This window comes from Oncorhynchus tshawytscha, linkage group LG03 (genome assembly GCF_018296145.1).
Source record: "Oncorhynchus tshawytscha isolate Ot180627B linkage group LG03, Otsh_v2.0, whole genome shotgun sequence".
Classification (NCBI taxonomy): domain Eukaryota; kingdom Metazoa; phylum Chordata; class Actinopteri; order Salmoniformes; family Salmonidae; genus Oncorhynchus; species Oncorhynchus tshawytscha.
This window is the reverse complement of record NC_056431.1, coordinates 67,924,102-67,951,592: the sequence shown is the minus strand read 5'-3', so window position 1 is coordinate 67,951,592 and position 27,491 is coordinate 67,924,102. Positions and strand designations below refer to the sequence as shown.

Genomic DNA, 27,491 nt, shown 5'->3' with positions numbered 1-27,491 from the left:
CATGTGACAAATACAATTTGATTTGATGTATTGCTACAGTGTGGGCAGTATCAGAGGGAAAGAGAGAGGCTGGGATCTAGTATGAGGGAGAAGGGGATACAGGACATTAGTTTAAAGAGTGGATTGAGTAGAACGTCATTAGACATAGTTTTAAATATTTTGTTATCTTTTTTTAAGAGCAACGGGCTGGCAGGTAGGATTTTGTGTCTCCCTGCCTGCGTCTCTGGCTCACACTCCAGTACAGTAGGTGGCGGTAATGCACCATACCGTTGGATGCCAACCGCCGATAATCCCCACCGAGGAAGATGACCGATGACTTCCGACATCCGTTTAAATTCATAAATGCGAAAACGTGAAAATCCTCTGTTAATCCTGAACGCGTAATTTTAGCTGCATTTCGATTTTGTTTAGAATGTAGCTAGTTTGACAGTTTTGTAACAACACTTTATATCTTGGTAGGATTCAGTATTTGCCTTGGCCCATCCGCATATTATGTTTTTTGCACTATAATCAAAAATTGTTTAGAAACTTTGTGCTATAACATTGCATCACGCACGCCTCTATCAACCAACAAGTAAATATGGCAATGCTATGTCGTGGGCTTCACATATTTTCCCCAATTCAGGTAACGATGAAGTCTAATTTATTAAAGGAAGATAATCTTTCTGGCAGGCAGTTGTTACTAAGCAATCATTCAGATGATTGGTGTTTGAATCAACACGTTGTCTCGTGTTCCATAGGGGGGGAATTCATTTACATTATTTTTTTGGAAGCATTGTAGGAAACGTATTTTTAAATGTTTTTTAATGATATTTTGTTCATGTATTTGGAATACATTTGTAGGGAATATATTATTTGGACAATTTTAAATATTGAGTTGACTCCTTCATAGTCAGTAAAACATTGCATTTTCTCATCCTATTCTCATCCTATTCTCATCCTTTTTACTGTGAAGTATTGAAGTAAAACTATTTTAAAGTACTACTGAAGTAGTTTTTTGGGGGTACAATGCATTCTGAAATATTCAGACCCCTTGACTATTTCCACATTTTGTTACATTACAGCTTTATTCTAAAATTGATTAAATTGTTTTTTCCCCCCCTTAATCTACACAATACCCCATAATGACAAAGCAAAAACAGGTTTTTAGAACTTTTGGCAAATTTATAAATAAATAAAAATATTACATTTGCATAAGTAATCAGTACTTTGTTGAAGAACCTTTGGCAGTGATTACAGCCTCAAGTGTTCTTGGGTATGACGCTACAAGCTTGGCACTCGAAACGGGCTGTCATGTGCCTTTTACTGAGGAGTGGCTTCCATCTGGCCACTCTGCCATAAAGGCCTGATTGGTGGAGCACTGCAGAGACGGTTGTCCTTCTGGACGGTTTTCCCTTCTCCTCAGAGGAGAGCTCTCCCTGACCAAGGCCCTTCTCCCTTGATTGCTCAGTTTGGCCAGGCGGCCAGCTTTAGGAAGAGCTTTGGTGGTTCCAAACTTCTTCCATTTAAGAATGATGGAGGCCACTGTGTTCTTGGGCACCTTCAATGCTGAATAATTGTTTTTGGTACCCTTCTCCAGATCTGTGCCTCGACACAATACTGTCCACCAGAGCTGTTGCCAGATAATTGTATGTTAATTTCTCTACCATAAGCCTCCTTCAATTGCCTTTTAGAGAATTTGGCAGTATATCCAACTGGCCTCAACTGCAGACCACGTGTAATCATGCCAGCCCAGGACCTCCACATCCAGCTTATTCACCTGCAGGATGTTCTGAGATGAGCCACCGGACAGCTGATGTGAGTTTCATCAGGGAAGCTCATCTGCTTGCTTGTCGTCCTCACCAGGGTCTTGACCGGCCTGCAGTTCAGAGTTGTAACCAACTTCGGTGGGCAAATTCTCACCTTCGATGGCCACTAAGCACACTGGAGAAGTGTAATCTTCATGGATGAATCCTGATTTCAACTGTACCGGGCAGATGGCAGACCGTGTGTATGGCGTTTTGTGGGCGAGTGGTTTGCTGATGTCAACATTGTGAACAGAGTTATAGTATAGACAAGCAAACTACAGAACGAACACAATTGCATTTTATCGATGGCAATTTGAGTGCAGATACTGTGCCGAGATCCTGAGGCCCATTGTCGTGCCATTCATTCCCCACAATCACCTCATATTTCAGCATAGTGCACCCCATGTTGGTTTTCTGATCCACACACCTTTAAAAAAAGGATCCTTCACCAACAGCTTATGTATTTCACAACACTGGAAATACAGATATTAGGGCCGACTGAATTTATTGAAATAGATTTCACAAAAGGAAATCAGTTTAAGAAATGGTTGCATTTATATTTTTGTTAAGTGTATAACCACTTTCATCGCTCCTCCCTCTGTCCAGGATCCAGCCACTCACGCTGCCCCATGGTCTCCCTACTGAGGAAGACACCTACCTGAACAGCAGAGAGCTGATCATACGACGTCTCAAACATGTAGAGGACAAGGACAGTAAGGCTGTGAATAAGTAGCTTGTTTGGCCTTTCAAACATCCATGATTCAATTGACTCAGTGAAATCCCTGTACAATGTGTTGAATCTATACCTGGACAGAAACCTGTCTATCACACCCCTCTTATATTTCAAACAAAAACATGAATCAAAAGTCAGAGGGAAATGACACAAAGCACCAGTGATGATCAGCTTATTTTTTATTAATTAAGATCAAGCTAATTTTTTATAGAAAACCTCAAACCTGTTCTACCATCACACACTGACAAGACTGGAAGGAGGATGGAGGTTGTGGAATGAAGCTGGCACTTGATTGTTGCTACTGAACCGCTGAATGGGTTCAACAAAGGCAAATGACATGGATCGATGTTAATGTTGCAAGCGTTACTGTTCATAAGGATGGTTGTTTGTTAAAAATGCAAGTCCATAAATTAGAATCAAATCTGTTATGATACAGGGTAACTGCATCAAGGCTGAAGGTCAGGTTTTAGACTTCAAATTGGAATCAAATGAACCATTTCAAGGGGAGCCAGTCAGAGCAGAAAGAGTTCAGTGGCTCAGACAGGAATCCTCCTTTTACTTGCCAGTCGAATATAAATGACATTAAATCATATTTTAAGTCCAAACAAAATAAGTCAGAATTTCATCCCAAAAATAAATGGAAAAATAAAGCATGGAAGACTATAATAAATAAGAAAATTATAGAAGGGGGGAGAAGGAAATTGATAAAACTGGAGGAGATGGTTCTGCCAGTTAGTGGGTATTAGCCCTGAGAGACAGAGGTTGAAGGCTGACAGTCTTCTAATCATCTTCAGAACCAGAGTCTGAATCGTGTCCTCTCCCTCTGATGGTCTTCTTCTCCACCTTGGTGAACTTTGAACCAGATTTCTGTGTCAAGGTGGGGGGCTCCATTAGGTTACCACTGGAGGAGAAGACAAGGGTAGAGGGGTGTTATGATGTAGGATTTAAAGGGATACTTTGAGATTTTGGCAATGAGGCTCTTTATCTACTTCCAGATTCAGATGACCTTTTGTCTATATGCACCATTTATGTCTGTCCAGTATGAAGGAAGTTGAAGAGGTAGTTTTGTGAGCCATGTTACTAGCATTAGCGCAATGACTGGAAGTCTATGGGTATTTGCTAGCATGCTATCTAGAATCCATATAATAAGACTAATCAGCATGTGGTTTTGCATGAACAGGTAAGGATTTCTATTCCTTCGCACATGAACCAATGGCCTCATGCTTGACAGGAAATACCTAGACGGATCATCTTTCTAGCTAGAGGTGTGATTATCTGTAGGAAATCACACCCGTCTGAGTACCTGTAGTTGATGACGTCAGAGCAGCCCAATCTCCACTCCAGCACCTCTGTGGAGAACTCGTCCGTGTTCCCCAGGTCGGTGAATCCTACCACGTAGTCCTTGGTCTTCCCGTCCTTAACCAGCGCCAGCGTGGGAATCACCTTGATCCGCAGCCTCTCTGTCAGGAACGGCGCCTTGTCCACATTCAGCTTGATGAACTTAGTCTCCAGGTGCTTCTTGGCCAGGATACCCAGGTGCTTGTCCAGGATCTTGCATCTTTATAAGGCAGGGGGAAGGAGACAGCAGGGTTAAGATCCTGGTAGAAGCTGCAATTAAGGTTTACTGGGCAATAAATCCCCTTCTAATCCTTTCTTAGGGATTTTGGGAGGGTAAGCTCACTCCGGAGCAGGGCTCAATTCATTAGCAGCAGTAAAATGTTTTGCAGCCTGGAATGGCAAGAGAAAAACATGAAGAGGGGAAAACATTGCTGTGTTGCCAACCTGAAGGTGGAGTCTCTGTAGAAATGACAGACCACACGATTGCTCTCCTTCACCTCTGGGAAGAAATCTTTCTCACTGGGGATTTCCTTATACTCCCCATGCCCTTTAGACAGCCACTCCTTATGGGACAGAGCACACAGACACTATGATGAGTTGTTACTGGTATGACATACACACACAAAAGTATATGGACACCTTCAAAATATATGGATTCTGCTATTTCAGCCACACCTGTTGCCGATATGTGTATGAAATAGTCTACACAGCCATGCAATCTCCATAGACAAACATTGGCCTTACTGAAGAAGTCAGTGACTAAACATGGATAGGACATAGGATGCCACCTTTCCAACAAGTCAGTACGTCAAATTTCTGCCCTGCTCGAGCTGCCCGGGATAATGGTCTGTGGCTGTTTTTCATGGTTCGGCCCCCTAGATTCGGTGCTTCCAACTTTGTGGCAACAGTTTGGGGAAGGCCTTTTCCTGTTTCAGCAGAACTCCCCCGTGCACAAAGCCAGGTCCATACAGAAATGGTTTGTCAAGATCGGTGTATTAGAAGTTGACTGGCCTGCAGAGCACTGACCCCCATCAAATAATTGGAACGCCGACTGCGAGCCAGACCTAACCACCCAAAAATCAGTTTCCAACCTCACTAATGCTTGTGGCTGAATGTATGCAAGTCCCTGCAGCAAAGTTCCAACATCTAGTAGAACGCCTTCACAGAAGAGTGGATTTGGAATGAGATGTTCGATGAGCAGGTGTCCAGTGTAGGTTGATGTACTAAAGCAAATGCTTGTTAGGCATCCACCATATTGCAATCCTCAGCCTTTCCCACCTACCTGCTTCTGTTTCTGGGATTTCTTGAGGGCCTCCATCCTCCTCTCCTTCAGCTTTTCCATCTCGTCGTCATCCATGCGCTCCAGCTTCCCCAGCTCTTTGTCCAACTGCTCCTCCACCATCCTGGCTGACTGCAGCACTTGCTGCTCCAGCGCTTTGGCCATGATCTCCATCGACTGACTCGCCATGATGAAAAGCTTTGAAACTTCTGACACAATCACTCTATTCCTGAGGGATGGGGTGAGTGAGAGTCAGAGACAATTTTATAGATTGAATTTCTCTCTCTGAAATGCAATGGTTGGACCAATGATTAAGCCAACTAGCTAATAACCCTGGCTGGTGACCATGGAAACTACACACTGATGCTTTAAATCGAACACAACCAAAGTTAGATCGCTAGTAATTTTTGTTAGCTAATGTAACAACTACCTGGCATGGTGAACTCAACTCGATGGGTTACTAAACTACAGCTACTAGCTAACGTTACCTAGCTAACTAGCTTAAGTTATTCCCCTTTAGAAAGTTATCAAAATATTTAGTCTTACAAAATACAACTTAACAGTAACGTTGGTTAACTATTTTGAAAGTTCTGCTATTTGATTCCCCACCTATCGCTAACAAATTACCATTGTCTGTTAGCTAACGTTAATTAGCAAGAATGCTAACGTTAGCCAAAGACAAAGTCCCAATTGAACAATAGATGTCAGATGTTTGTTAGCCTACTATGAATCGTATCAGCTTTCAGACAAAGTAGAAAGATATGCCAAAAATGAACAAAGGAACAAATCACCGGCGTCGTTTTAGCCTAGCTCGCTAGCTACATCAAGGTAGGGCTGTTAGCTAGCTAGGCTAACAGCTGCGTGGTCAGAGAACGCTGGGTAGCTAGCTAGCTGGCTAACGTTAGCGACCTGTCAAAAACGACCAAGTTGCCCAGACACTGAAGCTACAAGATTACAACAACAAAAAAGCAACCACTTATGTTAATAGGGCCGACTGAATTTATCATTTCCACATGACTTTATCAATACTACAAAGCTGACAATATGGCTAGCCTACTCACCAAAAGCGGAACCCTGGCTCAGTGTCGTATCTTTGCAGACTGCAGAGCGCGCAGTGTGGTACAGAAGGAGATTTTAGGTCAGCATTATGCAGAAGGTTGCCCCCTGCTGGATGAGAATGAACCGTGTCCAGATGACAAGAGTACTTTTTCTGAACCAGTCGAAATCACGCATCAACGTCATTATCATGGACGTATACAAATAAATGCCAATAGGACAAAAAGACGAAACAAACGAAAATTCAACTAGTGTACTGTCATTCCAGTTTCAATGTTGCGCTTGACTGAGTTAGTTGAAGTTGGCTAGCTAGCGACAAGAACGTTATCCAGCCTGCACACAAACCGTGACATGTTTTTTTACAGGCAAGTCGACCTGTGCTGGTCTCGAACCCTCGGCGTTCAAGCCCGAAGTCCAGCGCGCTATCGACTGTGGACCAAGAGCATACTCAAGCGGCAGAGTCGATATCCGCGCATATAAACCCAGTGTTGTTACAATATACAGTTGAAGTCGGAAGTTGACATACACTTTAGCCAAATACATTTGAACTCAGTGTCACAATTCCTGAAATGTGATCCTAGTAAAAATTCCGTCTTAGGTCAGTTAGGATCACCACTTTATTTTAAGAACGTGAAATGTTAGAATAATAGTAGAGAATTATTTCAGCTTTTATTTCTTTCATCACATAACATGTGGGTCAGAAGTTAACATACACTCAATTAGTATTTGGTTGCATTGCCTTAAACAATTTAAACTTGAGTCAAAAGTTTTCGGTGTCCTTCCACAAGCTTCCCACAATAAGTTGGGTGAATTTTGGCCCATTCCTCCTGACAGAGCTGGTGTAACGGAGTCAGGTTCGCACACACACTTTTTTCAGTTCTGCTCACACATTTTCTATAGGACTGAGGTCAGGGCTTTGTGATGGCCACTCCAATACCTTGACTTTGTTGTCCTTAAGCCATGTTACCACAACTTTGGAAATATGCTTGGGGTCATTATCCATTTGCAACCATGCTTTAACTTCCTGATTGATATCTTGAGATGTTGCTTCCATATATCCACATAATTTTCCTCATGATGCCTTCTATTTTGTGAAGTGCACCAGTCCCTCCTGCAGCAAAGCACCTCCACAACATGATGTTGCCACCCCCGTGCTTCACGGTTGGGATGGTGTTCTTCGGCTTGCAAGCCTCCCCCTTTTTTCACCAAACATAACGATGGTCATTATGGCCAAACAGTTCTATTTTTGTTTCATCAGACATGAGGATGAACCAGACTTGTAGAGATCTACAATTTTTTTGGTTTTGGCTGATTTCTTTTGATTTCCCCATGACGTCAAGCAAAGAGGCACTGAGTTTGAAGGTAAGGCCTTGAAATACATCCATAGGTACACCTCCAATTGACTCAAATGATTTCCAATTAGCCTATCAGAAGCTTCTAAAGCCATTACATCATTTTCTGGAATTTTCCAAGCTGTTTAAAGGCACAATCAACTTAGTCTATGTAAACTTCTGACCCACTGGAATTGTGATACATTGAATTATAAGTGAAATAATCTGTTTTTAAACCGTTGTTGGAAAAAGTACTTGAGTCCTGCACAAAATAGATGTCCTAACTGACTTGCCAAAACTATAGTTTGTTAACAAGAAATTTGTGGAGTGGTTGAAAAACGAGTTTTAATGACTCCAAACTAAATGGAAGTAAACTTCCAACTTCAACTGTATATATGTATATATATATATAATAATGTTACCAGTCAAAAGTGTGGACACACCTACTCATTCAAAGGTTTCTTTATTTTTTACTATTTTCTACATTGTAAAATAATAGTGAAGACATCAAAAGTATGAAATAAGACATATGGAATCATGTAGTAACCAAAAAAGTGAAACAAATCAAAATATGTTTATATTTGAGATTCTTCAAAGTAGACAGACACCCTTTGCCTCGTCAGTCAGCATTTTCTCAACCAGGTTCATGAGGTAGTCACCTGGAATTAATTTCAATGAACAGGTACAGTGGGGGAAAAAAGTATTTAGTCAGCCACCAATTGTGCAAGTTCTCCCACTTAAAGAGATGAGAGGCCTGTAATTTTCATCATAGGTACACTTCAACTATGACAGACACAATGAGAAAGAAAATCCAGAATATCACATTGTAGGATTTTTTATGAATACATTTGCAAATTATGGTGGAAAATAAGTATTTGGTCACCGACAAACAAGCAAGATTTCTGGCTCTCACAGACCTGTAACTTCTTCTTTAAGAGGCTCCTCTGTCCTCCACTCGTTACCTGTATTAATGGCACCTGTTTGAACTTGTTATCAGTATAAAAGACACCTGTCCACAACCTCAAACAGTCACACTCCAAACTCCACTATGGCCAAGACCAAAGAGCTGTCAAAGGACACCAGAAACAAAATTGTAGACCTGCACCAGGCTGGGAAGATTGAATCTGCAATAGGTAAACAGCTTGGTTTGAAGAAATCAACTGTGGGAGCAATTATTAGGAAATGGAAGCCATACAAGACCACTGATAATCTCCCTCGATCTGGGGTTCCACGCAAGATCTCACCCCGTGGGGTCAAAATGATCACAAGAACGGTGAGCAAAAATCCCAGAACCACACGGGGGGACCTAGTGAATGACCTGCAGAGAGCTGGGACCAAAGTAACAAAGCCTACCATCAGTAACACACTACACCGCCAGGGACTCAAATCCTGCAGTGCCAGACGTGTCCCCCTGCTTAAGCCAGTACATGTCCAGGCCCGTCTGAAGTTTGCTAGAGAGCATTTGGATGATCCAGAAGAAGATTGGGAGAATGTCAGATGAAACCAAAATATAACTTTTTGGTAAAAACTCAACTCGTTGTGTTTGGAGGACAAAGAATGCTGAGTTGCATCCAAAGAATACCATACCTACTGTGAAGCATGGGGGTGGAAACATCATGCTTTGGGGCTGTTTTTCTGCAAAGGGACCAGGACGACTGATGCGTGTAAAGGAAAGAATGAATGGGGCCATGTATCTTTCAGTACAGGTGCATCAAAGCTGTGGCCGAGAGACTGAAAAACAGCTTCAATCTCAAAGCCATCAGACTGTTAAACAGCCATCACTAGCCGGCTACTTATCCCTGCACCTTAGAGGCTGCTGCCCCCTATACATAGACATGGAATCACTGGCCACTTTAATAATGGAACATTAGTCACTTGAATAAATGTTTACATACTGTTTTACTCATTTCATATGTACTGTATGTACTGTATATACTGTATTCTAGTCAATGCCGTTCTGACATTGTTCATCCTAATATTTATATATTTCTTAATATAGTCTTTTACTTTTAGATGTGTGTATTGTTAGATACTACTGCACTGTTGGAGCTAGGAACACAAGCATTTCACAACACCCGCAATAACATCTGCTAAATATGTGTATGTGACCAATAGAATTTGATTTGATCAAGGCTTTTATTAATTCCAAGTTTATTATCAAGTTCTTAGAAAACATACAAATGATGTAACAGCTTCAGGTCTTCAGGCACGGGTCAGTCATGATAGACAGGTAGACTGACCAATTAGATATTTTCTTCTGGCCCTTAGCTTTCGAAGAGTTATGACAGATGACAGGGAAAGTCTTTTACAGTCACTCAGAGACCACAGCATACACATGTGTATATAATGAACTCAGAATCAAAGGTGTTTACAACTACATTCATTTCCCCAGTATACTAACTGTTATATGATCATGGATAGGGTACAGTACGAACCATTTCAAACCCACTCTGTGTATGTCACAATGAGAGAACTATCAGTTATTTTTTTTGGGTTGCAACAAATGCAGATTTATGTGATGTCAGAAATAGGTGTGACGATGTGACGATGTCACAAGAGAGATTTACCATTTTATGTGATGTCACAGAAAACATTGACAGGAGAGTCTGGGTGCATCACAATAGTCTGAAATAGCTTCCTCAACTCCTTTCAGAAATCTGCACTTGTTACGTAGTAGCAATCCAAAGCCATATGGTATTGCTTTCTCCAGTATTCTCTCATCAGTGTAGTTGAAGGACAGGAAGACACTTCAAACCCTTGATATTCCATGTCTTAACTAAATACAAGTTACATCAAAAATGAGCGTAAGGGATTTGTCCAGCTTCTGGTTTCCATGCTGTCACGCCCACCACCCACCCACACACACACACGAGAACTAACCGTTAATAACACACTGCTTGTAAACCATACAGGAAAAACATGTATATTTAAAAAACAAGTCTTTTCTTTGTGAAATGAACAAGAGGCGGCGTTGAAAACACTATTTACAATGGCACTTTTTTTGCAGAGGAAAGGTACAAAACCAATGTATCAGACAGGGTGTTTTTGAGTCTGTGTCAGTTTGCAGATAATTCTGAGGCAGAGGTGGTGGCAAAGCAGAGAGTAACAGAACAACTGGTGCAAAGCAGAGAACAACTGGTGCAAAGCAGAGAGTAACAGAACAACTGGTGCAAAGCAGAGTAACAGAACAACTGGTGCAAAGCAGAGAGTAACAGAACAACTGGTGCAAAGCAGAGAGTAACAGAACAACTGGTGCAAAGCAGAGAGTAACAGAACAACTGGTGCAAAGCAGAGAGTAACAGAACAACTGGTGCAAAGCAGAGTAACAGAACAACTGGTGCAAAGCAGAGAGTAACAGAACAACTGGTGTAAAGCAGAGAGTAACAGAACAACTGGTGTAAAGCAGAGAGTAACAGAACAACTGGTGCAAAGCAGAGAGTAACAGAACAACTGGTGCAAAGCAGAGTAACAGAACAACTGGTGTAAAGCAGAGAGTAACAGAACAACTGGTGTAAAGCAGAGAGTAACAGAACAACTGGTGCAAAGCAGAGAGTAACAGAACAACTGGTGCAAAGCAGAGAGTAACAGAACAACTGGTGCAAAGCAGAGTAACAGAACAACTGGTGTAAAGCAGAGAGTAACAGAACAACTGGTGTAAAGCAGAGAGTAACAGAACAACTGGTGCAAAGCAGAGAGTAACAGAACAACTGGTGCAAAGCAGAGTAACAGAACAACTGGTGCAAAGCAGAGAGTAACAGAACAACTGGTGTAAAGCAGAGAGTAACAGAACAACTGGTGAAAAGCAGAGAGTAACAGAACAACTGGTGTAAAGCAGAGAGTAACAGAACAACTGGTGCAAAGCAGAGAGTAACAGAACAACTGGTGCAAAGCAGAGAGTAACAGAACAACTGGTGTAAAGCAGAGAGTAACAGAACAACTGGTGCAAAGCAGAGAGTAACAGAACAACTGGTGCAAAGCAGAGAGTAACAGAACAACTGGTGCAAAGCAGAGAGTAACAGAACAACTGGTGCAAAGCAGAGTAACAGAACAACTGGTGCAAAGCAGAGAGTAACAGAACAACTGGTGCAAAGCAGAGAGTAACAGAACAACTGGTGTAAAGCAGAGAGTAACAGAACAACTGGTGCAAAGCAGAGAGTAACAGAACAACTGGTGTAAAGCAGAGTAACAGAACAACTGGTGCAAAGCAGAGAGTAACAGAACAACTGGTGCAAAGCAGAGTAACAGAACAACTGGTACAAAGCAGAGAGTAACAGAACAACTGGTGCAAAGCAGAGAGTAACAGAACAACTGGTGCAAAGCAGAGAGTAACAGAACAACTGGTGCAAAGCAGAGAGTAACAGAACAACTGGTGCAAAGCAGAGAGTAACAGAACAACTGGTGCAAAGCAGAGAGTAACAGAACAACTGGTGCAAAGCAGAGTAACAGAACAACTGGTGTAAAGCAGAGAGTAACAGAACAACTGGTGTAAAGCAGAGAGTAACAGAACAACTGGTGTAAAGCAGAGAGTAACAGAACAACTGGTGCAAAGCAGAGAGTAACAGAACAACTGGTGCAAAGCAGAGAGTAACAGAACAACTGGTGCAAAGCAGAGTAACAGAACAACTGGTGTAAAGCAGAGAGTAACAGAACAACTGGTGTAAAGCAGAGAGTAACAGAACAACTGGTGCAAAGCAGAGAGTAACAGAACAACTGGTGTAAAGCAGAGTAACAGAACAACTGGTGCAAAGCAGAGAGTAACAGAACAACTGGTGCAAAGCAGAGAGTAACAGAACAACTGGTGCAAAGCAGAGTAACAGAACAACTGGTGTAAAGCAGAGAGTAACAGAACAACTGGTGTAAAGCAGAGAGTAACAGAACAACTGGTGCAAAGCAGAGTAACATAACAACTGGTGCAAAGCAGAGTAACAGAACAACTGGTGCAAAGCAGAGTAACAGAACAACTGGTGCAAAGCAGAGTAACAGAACAACTGGTGCAAAGCAGAGAGTAACAGAACAACTGGTGCAAAGCAGAGTAACATAACAACTGGTGCAAAGCAGAGAGTAACAGAACAACTGGTGCAAAGCAGAGTAACAGAACAACTGGTGTAAAGCAGAGAGTAACAGAACAACTGGTGCAAAGCAGAGAGTAACAGAACAACTGGTGCAAAGCAGAGAGTAACAGAACAACTGGTGCAAAGCAGAGAGTAACAGAACAACTGGTGCAAAGCAGAGAGTAACAGAACAACTGGTGTAAAGCAGAGAGTGAAAAGAAACAGAATACAGAAGAGTGGAAGAGAGGTCTCTGCTTTCTGCTTCCAAACCCTGCATGTCAAAGAACGAGGAAGAATGCAGTGGAGACAGCAAGGATATTCCATGGCCATCTCTATGTCTCAGTCTGTCCTATACTGGGACGATTGGCATATTCACAGACCTAGTGGCCAACTCTGCCATTACTCATGACTTTCAGTGGGTCCTGACCAATAGGGGCTACAGGAGGAGGGTTCCTGCCCCTCCCCCTCTGACCCACGAAAGTTGGACATTGTGCGATGGGCCAAGTTTGATTTGTGTAGCGCAGCCGATATCTGTGCTCTGTTCTGCTGACGTGTGTTATGACGACGTCACAACAGAAGGCAGGTTGGGCTCTGCTGATGTCAAAGTGAGAGATAGAGGGTTGTTGTGCTGATGTCACAATGACACAGAACTCTTTCACTGTGATGACACAAGGAGAGAACACGTGTCCAAGTTATTGTCGTGTTCAAAACAACTGGGAAAAAGGAACTCCGACTTCAGTGCCTTCAAGACAACTGGGAAATGGGAAAAATAGTTTTGAATGGTCATCCAACTCTAAAACTCTGGCATCTTTCTAGAACTCCGACTTTCCGTGCTGAAGATCACAGACATCATGATTTGACCCAGCTCCTCCCACAGGATCATGATGTAATAGTGGGATGATGTAACAGTGGCACAATAAACAGGAGCAGGAGGAGCAAAACTGGATCACAAATGGCATTCTATCCTCCACATATTAGTATAACACCTTTGACCTGTGCACTATATGGGGAATAGGGTGTGATTTGAGACTTGGCCAGAGCCTGCCGTGCCCTCTCCTATGTGATCTTCAGAGTGTTGCCCTCTCCTATGTGATCTTCAGAGTGTTGCCCTCTCCTACGTGATCTTCAGAGTGTTGCCCTCTCCTATGTGATCTTCAGAGTGTTGCCCTCTCCTATGTGATCTTCAGAGTGTTGCCCTCTCCTACGTGATCTTCAGAGTGTTGCCCTCTCCTATGTGATCTTCAGAGTGTTGCCCTCTCCTATGTGATCTTCAGAGTGTTGCCCTCTCCTATGTGATCTTCAGAGTGTTGCCCTCTCCTACGTGATCTTCAGAGTGTTGCCCTCTCCTACGTGATCTTCAGAGTGCTGCCCTCTCCTACGTGATCTTCAGAGTGCTGCCCTCTCCTACGTGATCTTTAGAGTGCTGCCCTCTCCTATGTGATTTTCAGAGTGCTGCCCTCTCCTACGTGATCTTCAGAGTGCTGCCCTCTCCTACGTGATCTTCAGAGTGCTGCCCTCTCCTACGTGATCTTCAGAGTGCTGCCCTCTCCTACGTGATCTTCAGAGTGCTGCCCTCTCCTACGTGATCTTCAGAGTGCTGCCCTCTCCTACGTGATCTTCAGAGTGCTGCCCTCTCCTACGTGATCTTCAGAGTGCTGCCCTCTCCTACGTGATCTTCAGAGTGCTGCCCTCTCCTACGTGATCTTCAGAGTGCTGCCCTCTCCTACGTGATCTTCAGAGTGCTGCCCTCTCCTACGTGATCTTCAGAGTGCTGCCCTCTCCTACGTGATCTTCAGAGTGCTGCCCTCTCCTACGTGATCTTCAGAGTGCTGCCCTCTCCTACGTGATCTTCAGAGTGCTGCCCTCTCCTACGTGATCTTCAGAGTGCTGCCCTCTCCTACGTGATCTTCAGAGTGCTGCCCTCTCCTACGTGATCTTCAGAGTGCTGCCCTCTCCTATGTGATCTTCAGAGTGTTGCCCTCTCCTACGTGATCTTCAGAGTGCTGCCCTCTCCTACGTGATCTTCAGAGTGCTGCCCTCTCCTACGTGATCTTCAGAGTGCTGCCGTAGGTCTGCTGTACCACCACCTGCACGTTGTCCAGGATGAAGTCAAAGGCCATGCTCCACACAGACTCCACAGACTGCTGCATCAACCTGCCATGACATAACACACGCCTTAGGCCTAACACACTTAAATATCTAATAAACTAAACACACATGCCTTAGGCCTAACACACTTAAATATCTAATAAACTAAACACACATGCCTTAGGCCTAACACACTTAAATATCTAATAAACTAAACACACATGCCTTAGGCCTAACACACTTAAATATCTAATAAACTAAACACACACGCCTTAGGCCTAACACACTTAAATATCTAATAAACTAAACACACACGCCTTAGGCCTAACACACTTAAATATCTAATAAACTAAACACACATGCCTTAGGCCTAACACACTTAAATATCTAATAAACTAAACACACACGCCTTAGGCCTAACACACTTAAATATCTAATAAACTAAACACACATGCCTTAGGCCTAACACACTTAAATATCTAATAAACTAAACACACATGCCTTAGGCCTAACACACTTAAATATCTAATAAACTAAACACACACGCCTTAGGCCTAACACACTTAAATATCTAATAAACTAAACACACACGCCTTAGGCCTAACACACTTAAATATCTAATAAACTAAACACACATGCCTTAGGCCTAACACACTTAAATATCTAATAAACTAAACACACACGCCTTAGGCCTAACACACTTACATATCTAATAAACTAAACACACACGCCTTAGGCCTAACACACTTACATATCTAATAAACTAAACACACACGCCTTAGGCCTAACACACTTAAATATCTAATAAACTAAACACACATGCCTTAGGCCTAACACACTTAAATATCTAATAAACTAAACACACATGCCTTAGGCCTAACACACTTAAATATCTAATAAACTAAACACACACGCCTTAGGCCTAACACACTTTAATATCTAATAAACTAAACACACATGCCTTAGGCCTAACACACTTAAATATCTAATAAACTAAACACACACGCCTTAGGCCTAACACACTTTAATATCTAATAAACTAAACACACATGCCTTAGGCCTAACACACTTAAATATCTAATAAACTAAACACACACGCCTTAGGCCTAACACACTTAAATATCTAATAAACTAAACACACATGCCTTAGGCCTAACACACTTAAATATCTAATAAACTAAACACACATGCCTTAGGCCTAACACACTTAAATATCTAATAAACTAAACACACATGCCTTAGGCCTAACACACTTAAATATCTAATAAACTAAACACACACGCCTTAGGCCTAACACACTTAAATATCTAATAAACTAAACACACATGCCTTAGGCCTAACACACTTAAATATCTAATAAACTAAACACACATGCCTTAGGCCTAACACACTTAAATATCTAATAAACTAAACACACATGCCTTAGGCCTAACACACTTACATATCTAATAAACTAAACACACACGCCTTAGGCCTAACACACTTAAATATCTAATAAACTAAACACACACGCCTTAGGCCTAACACACTTAAATATCTAATAAACTAAACACACACGCCTTAGGCCTAACACACTTAAATATCTAATAAACTAAACACACATGCCTTAGGCCTAACACACTTAAATATCTAATAAACTAAACACACACGCCTTAGGCCTAACACACTTAAATATCTAATAAACTAAACACACACGCCTTAGGCCTAACACACTTAAATATCTAATAAACTAAACACACACGCCTTAGGCCTAACACACTTAAATATCTAATAAACTAAACACACATGAGAAAAAGAGAAAAACACTAATTGAAATGGAATCTCAACAACAGGGGTAGAATGATCCTCTATCCCCAAACAGGTCCTATTTGACAATGGCCGAGTGGTCCCTCAATGAGACAGAGGTGAAGAGGGGAGAGTTAGACCACGAATGGACCGTACCTCTTCATGTACTTGATGATCAGGTCAAGTTTCTCTAGGTCTTTGTCATTGATCAGATCAGTGCAGTACTTGACTACCTGCAGAATGTCCTCCTCCATGGGGTCTGAGGGGGGAAAAGTACTTAGAAAATGCAAAACCACATCTTTAACACAGTCAAAACCACTTCTTTAACACAGTCAAAACCACTTCTTTAACACAGTCAAAACACAACTACAGTTGTGGCAAAAAGTTGAGAATGACACAAATATTAATTTCCACAAAGTTTGCTGCTTCAGTGTCTTTAGATAATTTTGTCAGATGTTACTATGGAATACTGAAGTATAATTACAAGCATTTCATAAGTGTCAAAGGCTTTTATTGACAATTACATGACATTGATGCAAAGAGTCAATATTTGCAGTGTTGACCCTTCTTTTTCAAGACCTCTGCAATCCACCCTGGCATGCTGTCAATTAACTTCTGAACCACATCCTGCCTGATGGCCCATTCTTGCATAATAAATGCATGGACTTTGTCAGAATTTGTGGGGTTTTATTTGTCCACCCACCTCTTGAGGATTGACCACAAGTTCTCAATGGGATTAAGGTCTGGGGAGTTTCCTGACCATGGACCCAAAATATTGATGTTTTGATCCCCGAGCCACTTAGTTATTCAGAACCCACCCTGGCTGAAGCCTTTTGCCTTATGGCAAGGTGCTCCATCATGATGGAAAAGACATTTCGTCATCAAACTGTTCCTTTTTTCCGGATGCCCCAAGCAATCAGAAAGGGGATTCATCAGAGAAAATGACTTTACCCCAGTCCTCAGCAGTCCAATCCCTGTACCTTTTGCAGAATATCAGTCTGTCCCTGATGTTTTTCCTGGAGAGAAGTGGCTTCTTGGCTGCCCGTCTTGACATTCGACACCAGGCCATCCTCCAAATGTCTTCTCCTCACTGTGCGTGCAGATGCACTCACACCTGCCTGCTGCCATTCCTGAGCAAGCTCTGTACTGGTGGTGCCCCAATCCCGCAGCTGAATCAACTTTAGGAGGTGGTCCTGGCGCTTGCTGGACATTCTTGGGCACCCTGAAGCCTTCTTCACAACAGTTGAACCGCTCTCCTTGAAGTTCTTGATGATCCGATAAACGGTTGATTTAGGTGCAATCTTATTGGCAGCAATATCCTTGCCTCTGAAGCATATTGCCATCATACAAACTGAGGCAGCAGACTTTGTGAAAATTAATATTTGTGTCATTCTCAAAACTTTTGGCCACGACTGAACTATGGCAGCAAATGTCCCCCTTTTTCCATAGATGGTAGTAAACGACCCACTCCCCATTCTGTACCTGAGATGGTAGTGATCCATTCTCTGAGTAGTGTTCGGATGTCCCTGAAATCACAGGCTCCAGCCAGGGTGGGTTCAGGGCAAGGGGTGAACTTGGACAGAGTCTCTGGGTCGTCCTGCTGTAGGGGGGAGGTGGAAGGTCCATTCTCCAGCTGGATGGGGGTCAGTTCAGGTCAGTTTAATCACTATGCATCATTAATAAAACAGACAACTTAACTTGCATAAGTGTTTAGGGGCTCACCTTGAGGCCATTGGGTAGGTCCCTGGGTCTGAGCACGTGTGGTAGGTCTTTGGCCGGGGTGTTTCCTGGTGGGCGGGGCCTCTTTAGAGGGGAGGGGCCTTTCTTGGCAGGGCTGTTGTTGGCATTCTTCTTGTAGCAGCGCTTCATCCGACCCACCCCCACATGCTTCAGATGCAACAGGGGGTTCCTCTGGTCTGCAGAGAAAGAGGAGGGGGGGACAAGCGAGGCAAGGGAAGGAGTGAAAGGTAGAGAAGGAAAGAGAGAGATAAGGGGGCAATGCAATGAAAGTTTCATTTGATCTATGGTTCTTTCCAGTGTATTGCTAAATGGCATATATATTCTATATTATATTATTAGTCTCCACTGAGCGTACAAAACATTAAGAACACCTGCTCTTTACATGTCAGACTGACTGGGGAATCCAGGTGAAAGCTATGATCCCTCATTGATGTCACCTGTTAAATCCACTTCAATCACTGTAGCTGAAGGAGACAGGTTAAAGAAGGTTTTTTAAGCCTTGAGAAAATAAGACATGGATTGTGTATGTGTGCCAGTCAGAGGGTGAATGGGCAAGACAAAATATTTAAGTGTCTTTGAATGGGGTATGGTGCCAGGCGCACTGGTATGGTGCCAGGTGCATTGGAGTCAACATGGGCCAGCATCCCTGTGGAATGCTTTGGACACCTTGTAGAGTCCATGCGCAACGAACTGATGGGACCATTCTTATTAGGAAGGTATTCTTAATGTTTGGTAAACTCAGTGTATATTATTGGATAGATATACTGTATTCTTACCCATGATCCCATGGGTGTTCTCTCTGTGGCCGTACACTGAACGCAGCTCCTCCTGGAGTTCTCTGGGGAGTGCTGCAAACACCTCCAGGTCAACCTACACACACACACACACACACACACACACAGGGAGAGAGAGAGACAGACAGACAGAGAAACAATATGTGTGTGTTTATAGGGGATGTTGCCGTTAATGAGAATGTTTGTGGGTGTGTGTGTGTGTGTGTGTGTGTGTGTGTGTGTGTGTGGGTGGGTGTGTACCTGGGAGAAGTCAGGCAGTTCCAGTATGATGCCTGTGGAGCCGGTCTGTCCAGACTGTTTGGGGATCTGAAGCACCAGTGCTCCTACAGGAGGGGTAGCGGGGGGAGGAGGAGAGGAGGGTAGAGGGGAAGATGAACAGGAAGAGAGAGTAGAAGAGGGGCCAGGATGAAGGGGGCGTTGGTGTGACCAGTTGTGGGTTCTCTCTGTGTCTCTGTGGGTCCAGGGGTGCTCCACCCGTTCTCTCAACTCTGCAGGCAAGGCCTCCAACACCGACCGGTCCACCTGACATGGACACAGACACACATGGACACACATACAACATGTATCCTGGGAAACCTGTGTGTGAGGGTGATTTTACTGCCCAAAAGACTCCTTTCTAGCTTCTACCGCCAAGCCTCCAAGCCATAAGACTGCTGAACTATTCATCAAATGGCCACCTGGACTATTTACATTGACCGACCCCCCCCCCCCCTTTTTTTTTACACTGCTGCTACACTGTAAGGTCTATCTATACCTGTTGTATTCGGAGCATGTGACAAATAACATTTGATTGGACTTGAAATTATGCTTCAAAAACATAGCCAACCGAATGTTTTTTCAATGAGAGCAATGCACTGTTGATCTAGGGGTGAAGTACCTGTGAGGGAGGGGAGACCTCGATGCTAAGGTTAAGGCGGTTATCAACATGGTTAGGTGTGCGTGGCGGCTCTCCTTTACTTGTCCCTGGGATTGGCTCAGCAGGCGATGTAGCGCGGGGAGTGGAGAAGGGGGACAGGACTCTGGCAGAGGAACTATTTTCCTGACTGGTGCATGTGTCAGTAATGGCGGTATTAGGTGGCGAATCTGAAGGGAGAGAGACAGCAGAGGTCGTTCTATGGCTCGATGACTGGCTCCTTGAGGTAACCACTAACAAGAACTCACACAAGAACACACACACACACACACACACACACACACACACTTACCTGTATAGTTATGTTGGGCGGGGGTGTGCTGGGCCAGCAGCTTGTCTCTGACGTAGCATGTTTTAGGGCCCGTGGGGTCCTTGGGGAAGGAGTGGGCCCCCTCGAGGAGCTGCACCTGGAGGCCCACCCCCCTCAGGTCCTGCACCTTCAGCCTCATTGCGTGGAACAGCTTGATGACCTCACTGGCTATCAAATGACCACAGTCTGTAAGCTGGGCCAGGGTCACTGACCTGAGAGAGGAGAGAGGGGGAGAGAGGAGAGGAGGGTAGAGGAGAGAGGAAGAGGAGAAACGAGGAGGAGAGAGGGAGAGAGAAGAGGAAGACACTCAATTATGTCCCCTCAGTGTGTTCCAGGAAGTGTCTGAAATCTGTTTTGCCTGCTATTTACTAAAACTACATACTGTGTACTAATTGTACTACAAACTATTTAGAACATACTATTTTTATTTAACAAACAAATGCAGTAAGCAACAAATAGCATCCTAGGCTGATCCATCCTGAGATCAAGCAACAAATAGCATCCTAGGCTGATCCATCCTGAGATCAAGCAACAAATAGCATCCTAGGCTGATCCATCCTGAGATCAAGCAACAAATAGCATCCTAGGCTGATCCATCCTGAGATCGAGCAACAAATAACATCCTAGGCTGATCCATCCTGAGATCGAGCAACAAATAGCATCCTAGGCTGATCCATCCTGAGATAGAGCAACAAATAGCATCCTAGGCTGATCCATCCTGAGATCGAGCAACAAATAACATCCTAGGCTGATCCATCCTGAGATCGAGCAACAAATAACATCCTAGGCTGATCCATCCTGAGATAGAGCAACAAATAACATCCTAGGCTGATCCATCCTGAGAACGAGCAACAAATAACATCCTAGGCTGATCCATCCTGAGATCGAGCAACAAATAACATCCTAGGCTGATCCATCCTGAGAATGAGCAACAAATAACATCCTAGGCTGATCCATCCTGAGATCGAGCAACAAATAACATCCTACGCTGATCCATCCTGAGAACGAGCAACAAATAACATCCTAGGCTGATCCATCCTGAGAACGAGCAACAAATAACATCCTAGGCTGATCCATCCTGAGAACAAATAACATCCTAGAGCAACAAATAACATCCTAGGCTGATCCATCCTGAGATAGAGCAACAAATAGCATCCTAGGCTGATCCATCCTGAGATAGAACAACAAATAACATCCTAGGCTGATCCATCCTGAGATAGAGCAACAAATAACATCCTAGGCTGATCCATCCTGAGATAGAGCAACAAATAACATCCTAGGCTGATCCATCCTGAGATAGAGCAACAAATAACATCCTAGGCTGATCCATCCTGAGAACGAGCAACAAATAACATCCTAGGCTGATCCATCCTGAGAACGAGCAACAAATAACATCCTAGGCTGATCCATCCTGAGAATGCCTCGTAATGTTCAACTGCGTTGATTTGACGCCATTCGTTTATTTATGCGTGTCCTCTATTCTGATTATCAGCTGTTGTCAAACACACGCGAGGGTGAAAAGACGATGCTCTTCCTCAAAGGTGTGCAGCTGAAATGAGTATGACATCCTGGCATTTAAAGCACACCTCATTTTACATACCATAAAATGTTATATTTTCGCATTCCAAAGAGCCTACTATTCATGGGTATTCAGACATGGCCACCGTGTCCATTGGTCTCGCTCACCTAGCCAAACTGTCACAGGTGCCATGACCACTGTAGTTGGATTGCTCCACCCCTGCCTTACAGACCATGACCTTTAGGGTCAGCCTGCGACCCCTAAGCCCCGCTCCCTGCAGACGCTTCTGCACCTCAATGGACAGGTAGGTCAGGAACGACTCCGCCTCGTCCACCTGGTGAGATAGAGAGAATTTAGAGAAAGAGAGAATGGAGAAAGTGATAGAAAAGTCTGTTACTTTGAACAAGCAAAGAATAATGTCTGTTCTTCAGGAAATATCCCATTCGGAACAATCTGAATATTCTGCCTCCTTGAATAAGCCCCAGTTCTGATCAGTATAAACCAGTTATGACCTGCGTGGACCATATCCAACAAGCTCTTATCAGTGTAAACCGGATGAAACAGGTACGGACCTGTGTGAAGCGGATGTTGTAGTTCATCTCAGCAGAGACAGACTTCCTCTCTTTCTCGCTACGGACGGGCCGGTCGTCCAGACCTCGGCAGAACCTGAAGAGGGTCTGACCGGTGCGAGGGCCAAACTCCTTCTGCAGCTGCTGCAGAGACACCTGCTGCAGGTCCCCACATGACCTCACACCCAGAGATGCCAGTTTCCCACCCATAGAACGGCCCACACCTGAGGGAGAAGAGGGGAGAGAAATACAGGGATGGGTGGAGAAGGAGAGATGGAGGGTATAGAGAAGGACAGTTTATATTTTGGAGATGCACAAGAAAGATGATCATCAGTTGCAGAGTAACTGTGTGTGTGGTTGGTGTGTGGCCAGCAGGTGGTGCTGTAGTGCCTCACCTGGTAGGCTGGTCACCGTCTGGTCCCTGATGAAGTCATCCACTTCCTCTGACCTCAGGAGGTACTGTCCGTTCGGCTTAGCCTTTCGGGTAGCCATTCTCGCCAACAAGATGTTGGACCCTGGACAGGTCAAAGGTCACAGAGGTTAGACAGGGTGTAATACAGTGGGAGGGAAACTATGCTGCCCCTCCGTTTCCAAATGCTTCCTCCCTTGTTGTTCCAACAGACTCACTGGCATAATGCACTGCATCTTTCTTTGGTTTCCTATACGGAGTCAACCCAGACAGTCTTTCCTGACATACTGTGCGTTACATGTTCATTGCGCTGCACACAAGTTAAACGTAGTCTTGAATGATGCATGCCAAGATATACCAGAGATAAGGGACTGTTGATTCTTGCAACCCCACAACTCAAACGCCGGTTCACCAGTATGAACGAAATCGCAAACCGCTTTTTTTTGTTCAAGCTCTGAACAACTGTTGTCCGCTAAAGATGTTTGCATTTGCCAATTTATTGGTCGTCCAGTATCCAGACGACCTGTCCCCAGATTCCAATACAACCTCTTTCCGTAACGTGTTGAGGCTGGCAATTAATAATGAGAGGCTGAATTAAATATGTTACAGAACTGCTATATTTTGAAGCACCCCTCCCTCCTGTCCAGTTTCCCTGATACGCCTATGGCAATCAAGCTGGTTTTACCATCCCTGAAACTTTCGCTTCTGAGGAGAAATGATTTTCTCAACAAAGAAATCGTAACTAACTAAAGAAGCATTAGGCTCTCGGTCTGATGCCTTTTGAACAGCCAAGGCAGCTCCACTGTCGTTTATTCACACAGATCTCTTTACACTTTCAATCAGTTAAACATTTTCTTTTTCAAGGCCTGAGGCACATTTCAGTCACATTCCCGAAGACCAAGAAACAAACACTTTGCTTTCTAGTCCATATGGAAATGAAAAAGGTTCATTAATAACTTTTTGTAGGGTTACTGCCAAAATGATTTAGCAAAATAAAACAATAGACATTGATGACAGGCATATGGGCCCCAAAAGAATTGCAGGGGTGTCCAGTATGCCAGCATACACAATGTGACTCAGGGGTGGCAGAGGAAGGCACTACTCACCCATGCCCACTGAGGCGGAGCACCCAGTCCTCTCCCTGACATCTGCTCTGATGGCACTGGCAAGTTCATCTGGTGTAACACTCAACTCAGCCAGCAGGGCAGAGCTATCCACCAACGCCTCGTCACAACTCAGGGCCTCGATATCATGAGAATAACTAGAGAGAGCGAGAAAGAGAGAGAGAGAGGCAGAGAAGATAAAGAGAAAAGGTAAATAAATTTGTTCTCTAATAGATGAGATTGTGCTTACAATCCTACCAAGTAACTAATAGATGACAGGTATAGAGAGAGAGAGTGAGTATCTATTCATCCATCCCTCCATCCGTACCTGGCGAGGGTCTCATACATGGCCAGGGCTACCTTCTTGTAGGCCTGGAAGTCATAAGGGACAGACTGCAGGGAGGGACACAGTTGTTTGGCCTGGCCAAAAAACATACCATTCCTCACCCCTGCCTGCCTGACAGACAGAAAGAGAGACCACATATTACTATAGGGTAGAGTGTACGTGTGTGTGTGTGCGTGTGTGTGTGTACGTATATGTGTTGTACCTGGCCTCATAGCTACAGGAGGCGATCTCAGCCATAGAGAGGGCAGCAGTATCCTGGTCAACACTGTTGCCATGGGAGATGTGACTCTCCGTCTCTGATGATGTAATTTCCTCCAGGTCCCCATCCTTCCTCTCTGACACAGCTGGATAGGAGTATTGTTTATGGTAGCACTGCAGCTCCAGCTGGCGGTCAACACCAGAACTCTGGGCCACTCTGCCTGAACCATGGTTACTGGTCACCGCTACAAACTTCCCTGGGGGAGGAGAGGGGGTGTGCGGTTAGTGGGCGCTTGGGACTAGAATAGAAAATATGATAGATACTTGAGTGTGTGCGTGTATACCTTTGAGGTCTGGTCTGTGTCTGATCCCCACGGAGACAAAGAAACAGTCCATGTCCACATGCAGGATACAGGACTGAGGGCCAGGAGCAGCGGACCAACCTGGGCAACAGACAGGCAGACCAGGAGACAGACCAGGAGACAGACAGACCAGGAGACAGACAGACCAGGAGACAGACAGACCGACAGACAGACCAGGAGACAGACAGACCAGGAGACAGACCAGAGACAGACAGACCAGGAGACAGACAGACCAGGACACAGACAGACAGACCAGGAGATAGACAGACCGACAGACAGACCAGGAGATAGACAGACCAGGAGACAGACAGACCGACCAGGAGACAGACAGACAGACCGACCAGGAGACAGACAGACCGACCAGGAGAGAGACAGACAGACAGACAGACCAGGAGACAGAAAGTGTTAATACCCCTTGACTTACTCCACATTTTGTTGTGTTACAACTTGAATTCAAAATTGATTCAATTGTTTTTTCCCCCCCTCAACCTACACACAATAACCCATAATGACCAAGTGAAAACATGTTTTTAGGAGCCTGCAGTAAGTCCAGGTAAGTTGCTAGCTAGCATTAAACTTATCTTATAAAAAACAAATCAATCATAATCACTAGTTAACTACACATGGTTGATGATATTACTAGTTTATCTAGCGTGTCCTGCGTTGCATATAATCGATGCGGTGCGTATCGTTGCACCAATGTGTACCTAACCATAAACATCAATGCCTTTCTTAAAATCAATACACAGAAGTATATATTTTTAAACCTGCATATTTAGCTAAAAGAAATCCAGGTTAGCAGGCAATATTAACCAGGTGAAATTGTGTCACTTCTCTTGTGTTCATTGCACACAGAGTCAGTGTATATGCAACAGTTTGGGGTGCCTAATTTGCCAGAATTTTACGTAATTATGACATAACATTGAAGGTTGTGCAATGTAACAAGAATATTGAGACTTAGGGATGTCACCCGTTAGATAAAATACGAAAAGGTTCCGTATTTCACTGAAAGAATAAACGTCCTGTTTTCAAGATGATAGTTTCCGGATTCGACCATATTAATGACCGAAGGCTCGTATTTCTGTGTGTTATCATGTTATGACTAAGTCTATGATTTGATAGAGCAGTCTGACTGAACAATGGTAGGCTGAACAATTGCCAGCAGCTGTTTATGACTTCAAGCCTATCAACTCAGGCTGATTAAGCTGATGTAACTGATGTGAAATGGCTAGCTAGTTAGCGGGGTGCGCGCTAATAGCGTTCAAACGTCACTCACTCAGACTTGGAGTGGTTGTTCCCCATGCAGACATGGGTAACGCTGCTTCGAGGGTGGCTGTTGTCGATGTGTTCCTGGTTCGAGCCCAGGGAGGAGCGAGGAGAGGGACGGAAGCTATACAGTTACACTGGCAATACTATAGTGCCTATAAGAACATCCAATAGTCAAAGGTTAATGAAATACAAATGGTATAGAGAGAAATAGTCCTGTAATAACTACAACCTACAACTTCTTACCTGGGAATATTGAAGACTCATGTTAAAAGGAACCACCAGCTTTCATATGTTCTCATGTTCTGAGCAAGGAACTTAAACGTTAGCTTTCTTACATGGCACATATTGCACTTTTACTTTCTTCTCCAACACTTAGTTTTTGCATTATTTAAACCAAATTGAACATGTTTCATTATTTACTTGAGGCTAAATTGATTTGATTGATGTATTATATTAAGTTAAAATAAGTGTTCATTCAGTATTGTTGTAATTGTCATTATTACAAATAAAATAAAATAAAATTGGCCGATTAATCGGTACAAGCTCTTTTTGATCCTCCAATAATCGGTATCGGTATTGAAAAATCATAATCGGTCGACCTCTAATACAGACATACCCAAGATGACTCAAAGCTGACACAGACATACCCAAGATGACTCAAAGCTGATACAGACATACCCAAGATGACGCAAAGCTGATACAGACATACCCAAGATGACGCAAAGCTGATACAGACATACCCAAGATGACTCAAAGCTGATACAGACATACCTAAGATGACTGAAAGCCGATACAGATTTACCCAAGATGACTCAAAGCTGATAGACATACCCAAGATGACTCAAAGCTGATAGACATACCCAAGATGACTCAAAGCTGATAGACATACCCAAGATGACTCAAAGCTGATAGACATACCCAAGATGACTCAAAGCTGTAATCGCTGCCAAAGATGCTTCTACAAAGTATTGACTCATGGGTGTGAATACTTATTTAAATTTGATATTTCAGTATTTCATTTTCAATACATTTGCAAAATTTTCTAAAAACATGTTTTCACTGTCATTATGGGGTATAGTGTGTGAGAATGTTACTGTATTTCATCCATTTTTAATTCAGGCTGTAACAACTAAATCTGGAATAAGTCAAGGGGTATGAATACTTTCTGAAGGCCCTGTACACAGCTATTCATGGTCTGCAAAATGCATCACACTCAAACAAACCCTGATGACATTATTAACAACATGCAGAAATTTCCCTATGACATTTAAGAGTGGAGAGCGAGAGGAGTGTGTGTGTGTGTGAGTGAGATAGTGAGTGAGATAAGAGAGGAGTGTGATCGAGAGAGAGACAGACAGACGGACATGACTGGACTGAGTTATCAGAATTCACATACCATCGGACAGAGACCATCCAATCCATCCCTTCCAAACACCCACCCTACAGCTTCTTACCCTCTCTCCTCTGCCATCTGAGCCTGTCTCTCCCGGGGAAGGTGGCACCCCCTGTGG

General features: G+C 43.6%; 2 protein-coding genes across 2 annotated transcripts; both read right to left on the bottom strand.

Moving 5' to 3' along the window:
* Nucleotides 1–2,681: 2,681 nt before the first annotated feature.
* LOC112242089 (thioredoxin domain-containing protein 9) lies at nt 2,682–6,329 on the bottom strand. The gene is made up of 5 exons (XM_024410063.2): nt 6,199–6,329; nt 5,141–5,366; nt 4,303–4,421; nt 3,824–4,078; nt 2,682–3,421 (listed from the first exon to the last, which is right to left on the bottom strand). Exons 2-5 carry the CDS (start codon nt 5,324–5,326, stop codon nt 3,301–3,303), a joined length of 681 nt encoding a protein of 226 aa, XP_024265831.1. The 5' UTR covers nt 5,327–5,366; nt 6,199–6,329; the 3' UTR covers nt 2,682–3,300.
* A 6,388-nt stretch (nt 6,330–12,717) lies between these two features.
* LOC112224607 (DNA repair protein REV1-like) lies at nt 12,718–24,868 on the bottom strand. The gene is made up of 15 exons (XM_042319871.1): nt 24,694–24,868; nt 24,354–24,606; nt 24,134–24,262; nt 23,809–23,963; nt 22,689–22,808; nt 22,297–22,517; nt 21,892–22,058; nt 20,188–20,417; nt 19,860–20,065; nt 19,223–19,504; nt 18,965–19,058; nt 18,171–18,364; nt 17,931–18,081; nt 16,605–16,707; nt 12,718–14,729 (listed from the first exon to the last, which is right to left on the bottom strand). Exons 1-15 carry the CDS (start codon nt 24,743–24,745, stop codon nt 14,618–14,620), a joined length of 2,469 nt encoding a protein of 822 aa, XP_042175805.1. The 5' UTR covers nt 24,746–24,868; the 3' UTR covers nt 12,718–14,617.
* Between the last annotated feature and the right edge of the window lie 2,623 nt (nt 24,869–27,491).

Coding starts and splice junctions, on each gene's coding strand:
- LOC112242089 (XM_024410063.2), bottom strand. CDS start 5,326: ATGGCGAGTCAGTCGATGGAGATCATGGCCAAAGCGCTGGAGCAGCAA. Junction 4,422..5,140: donor AATCCCAGAAACAGAAGCAG/GTAGGTGGGAAA, acceptor CTGTCCCATAAG/GAGTGGCTGTCTAAAGGGCA. Junction 3,422..3,823: donor TCTGACGTCATCAACTACAG/GTACTCAGACGG, acceptor CTTCTCCTCCAG/TGGTAACCTAATGGAGCCCC.
- LOC112224607 (XM_042319871.1), bottom strand. CDS start 24,745: ATGGACTGTTTCTTTGTCTCCGTGGGGATCAGACACAGACCAGACCTC. Junction 22,059..22,296: donor ACAACATCCGCTTCACACAG/GTCCGTACCTGT, acceptor CTATCTCACCAG/GTGGACGAGGCGGAGTCGTT. Junction 20,066..20,187: donor CGCCCAACATAACTATACAG/GTAAGTGTGTGT, acceptor CTCTCCCTTCAG/ATTCGCCACCTAATACCGCC.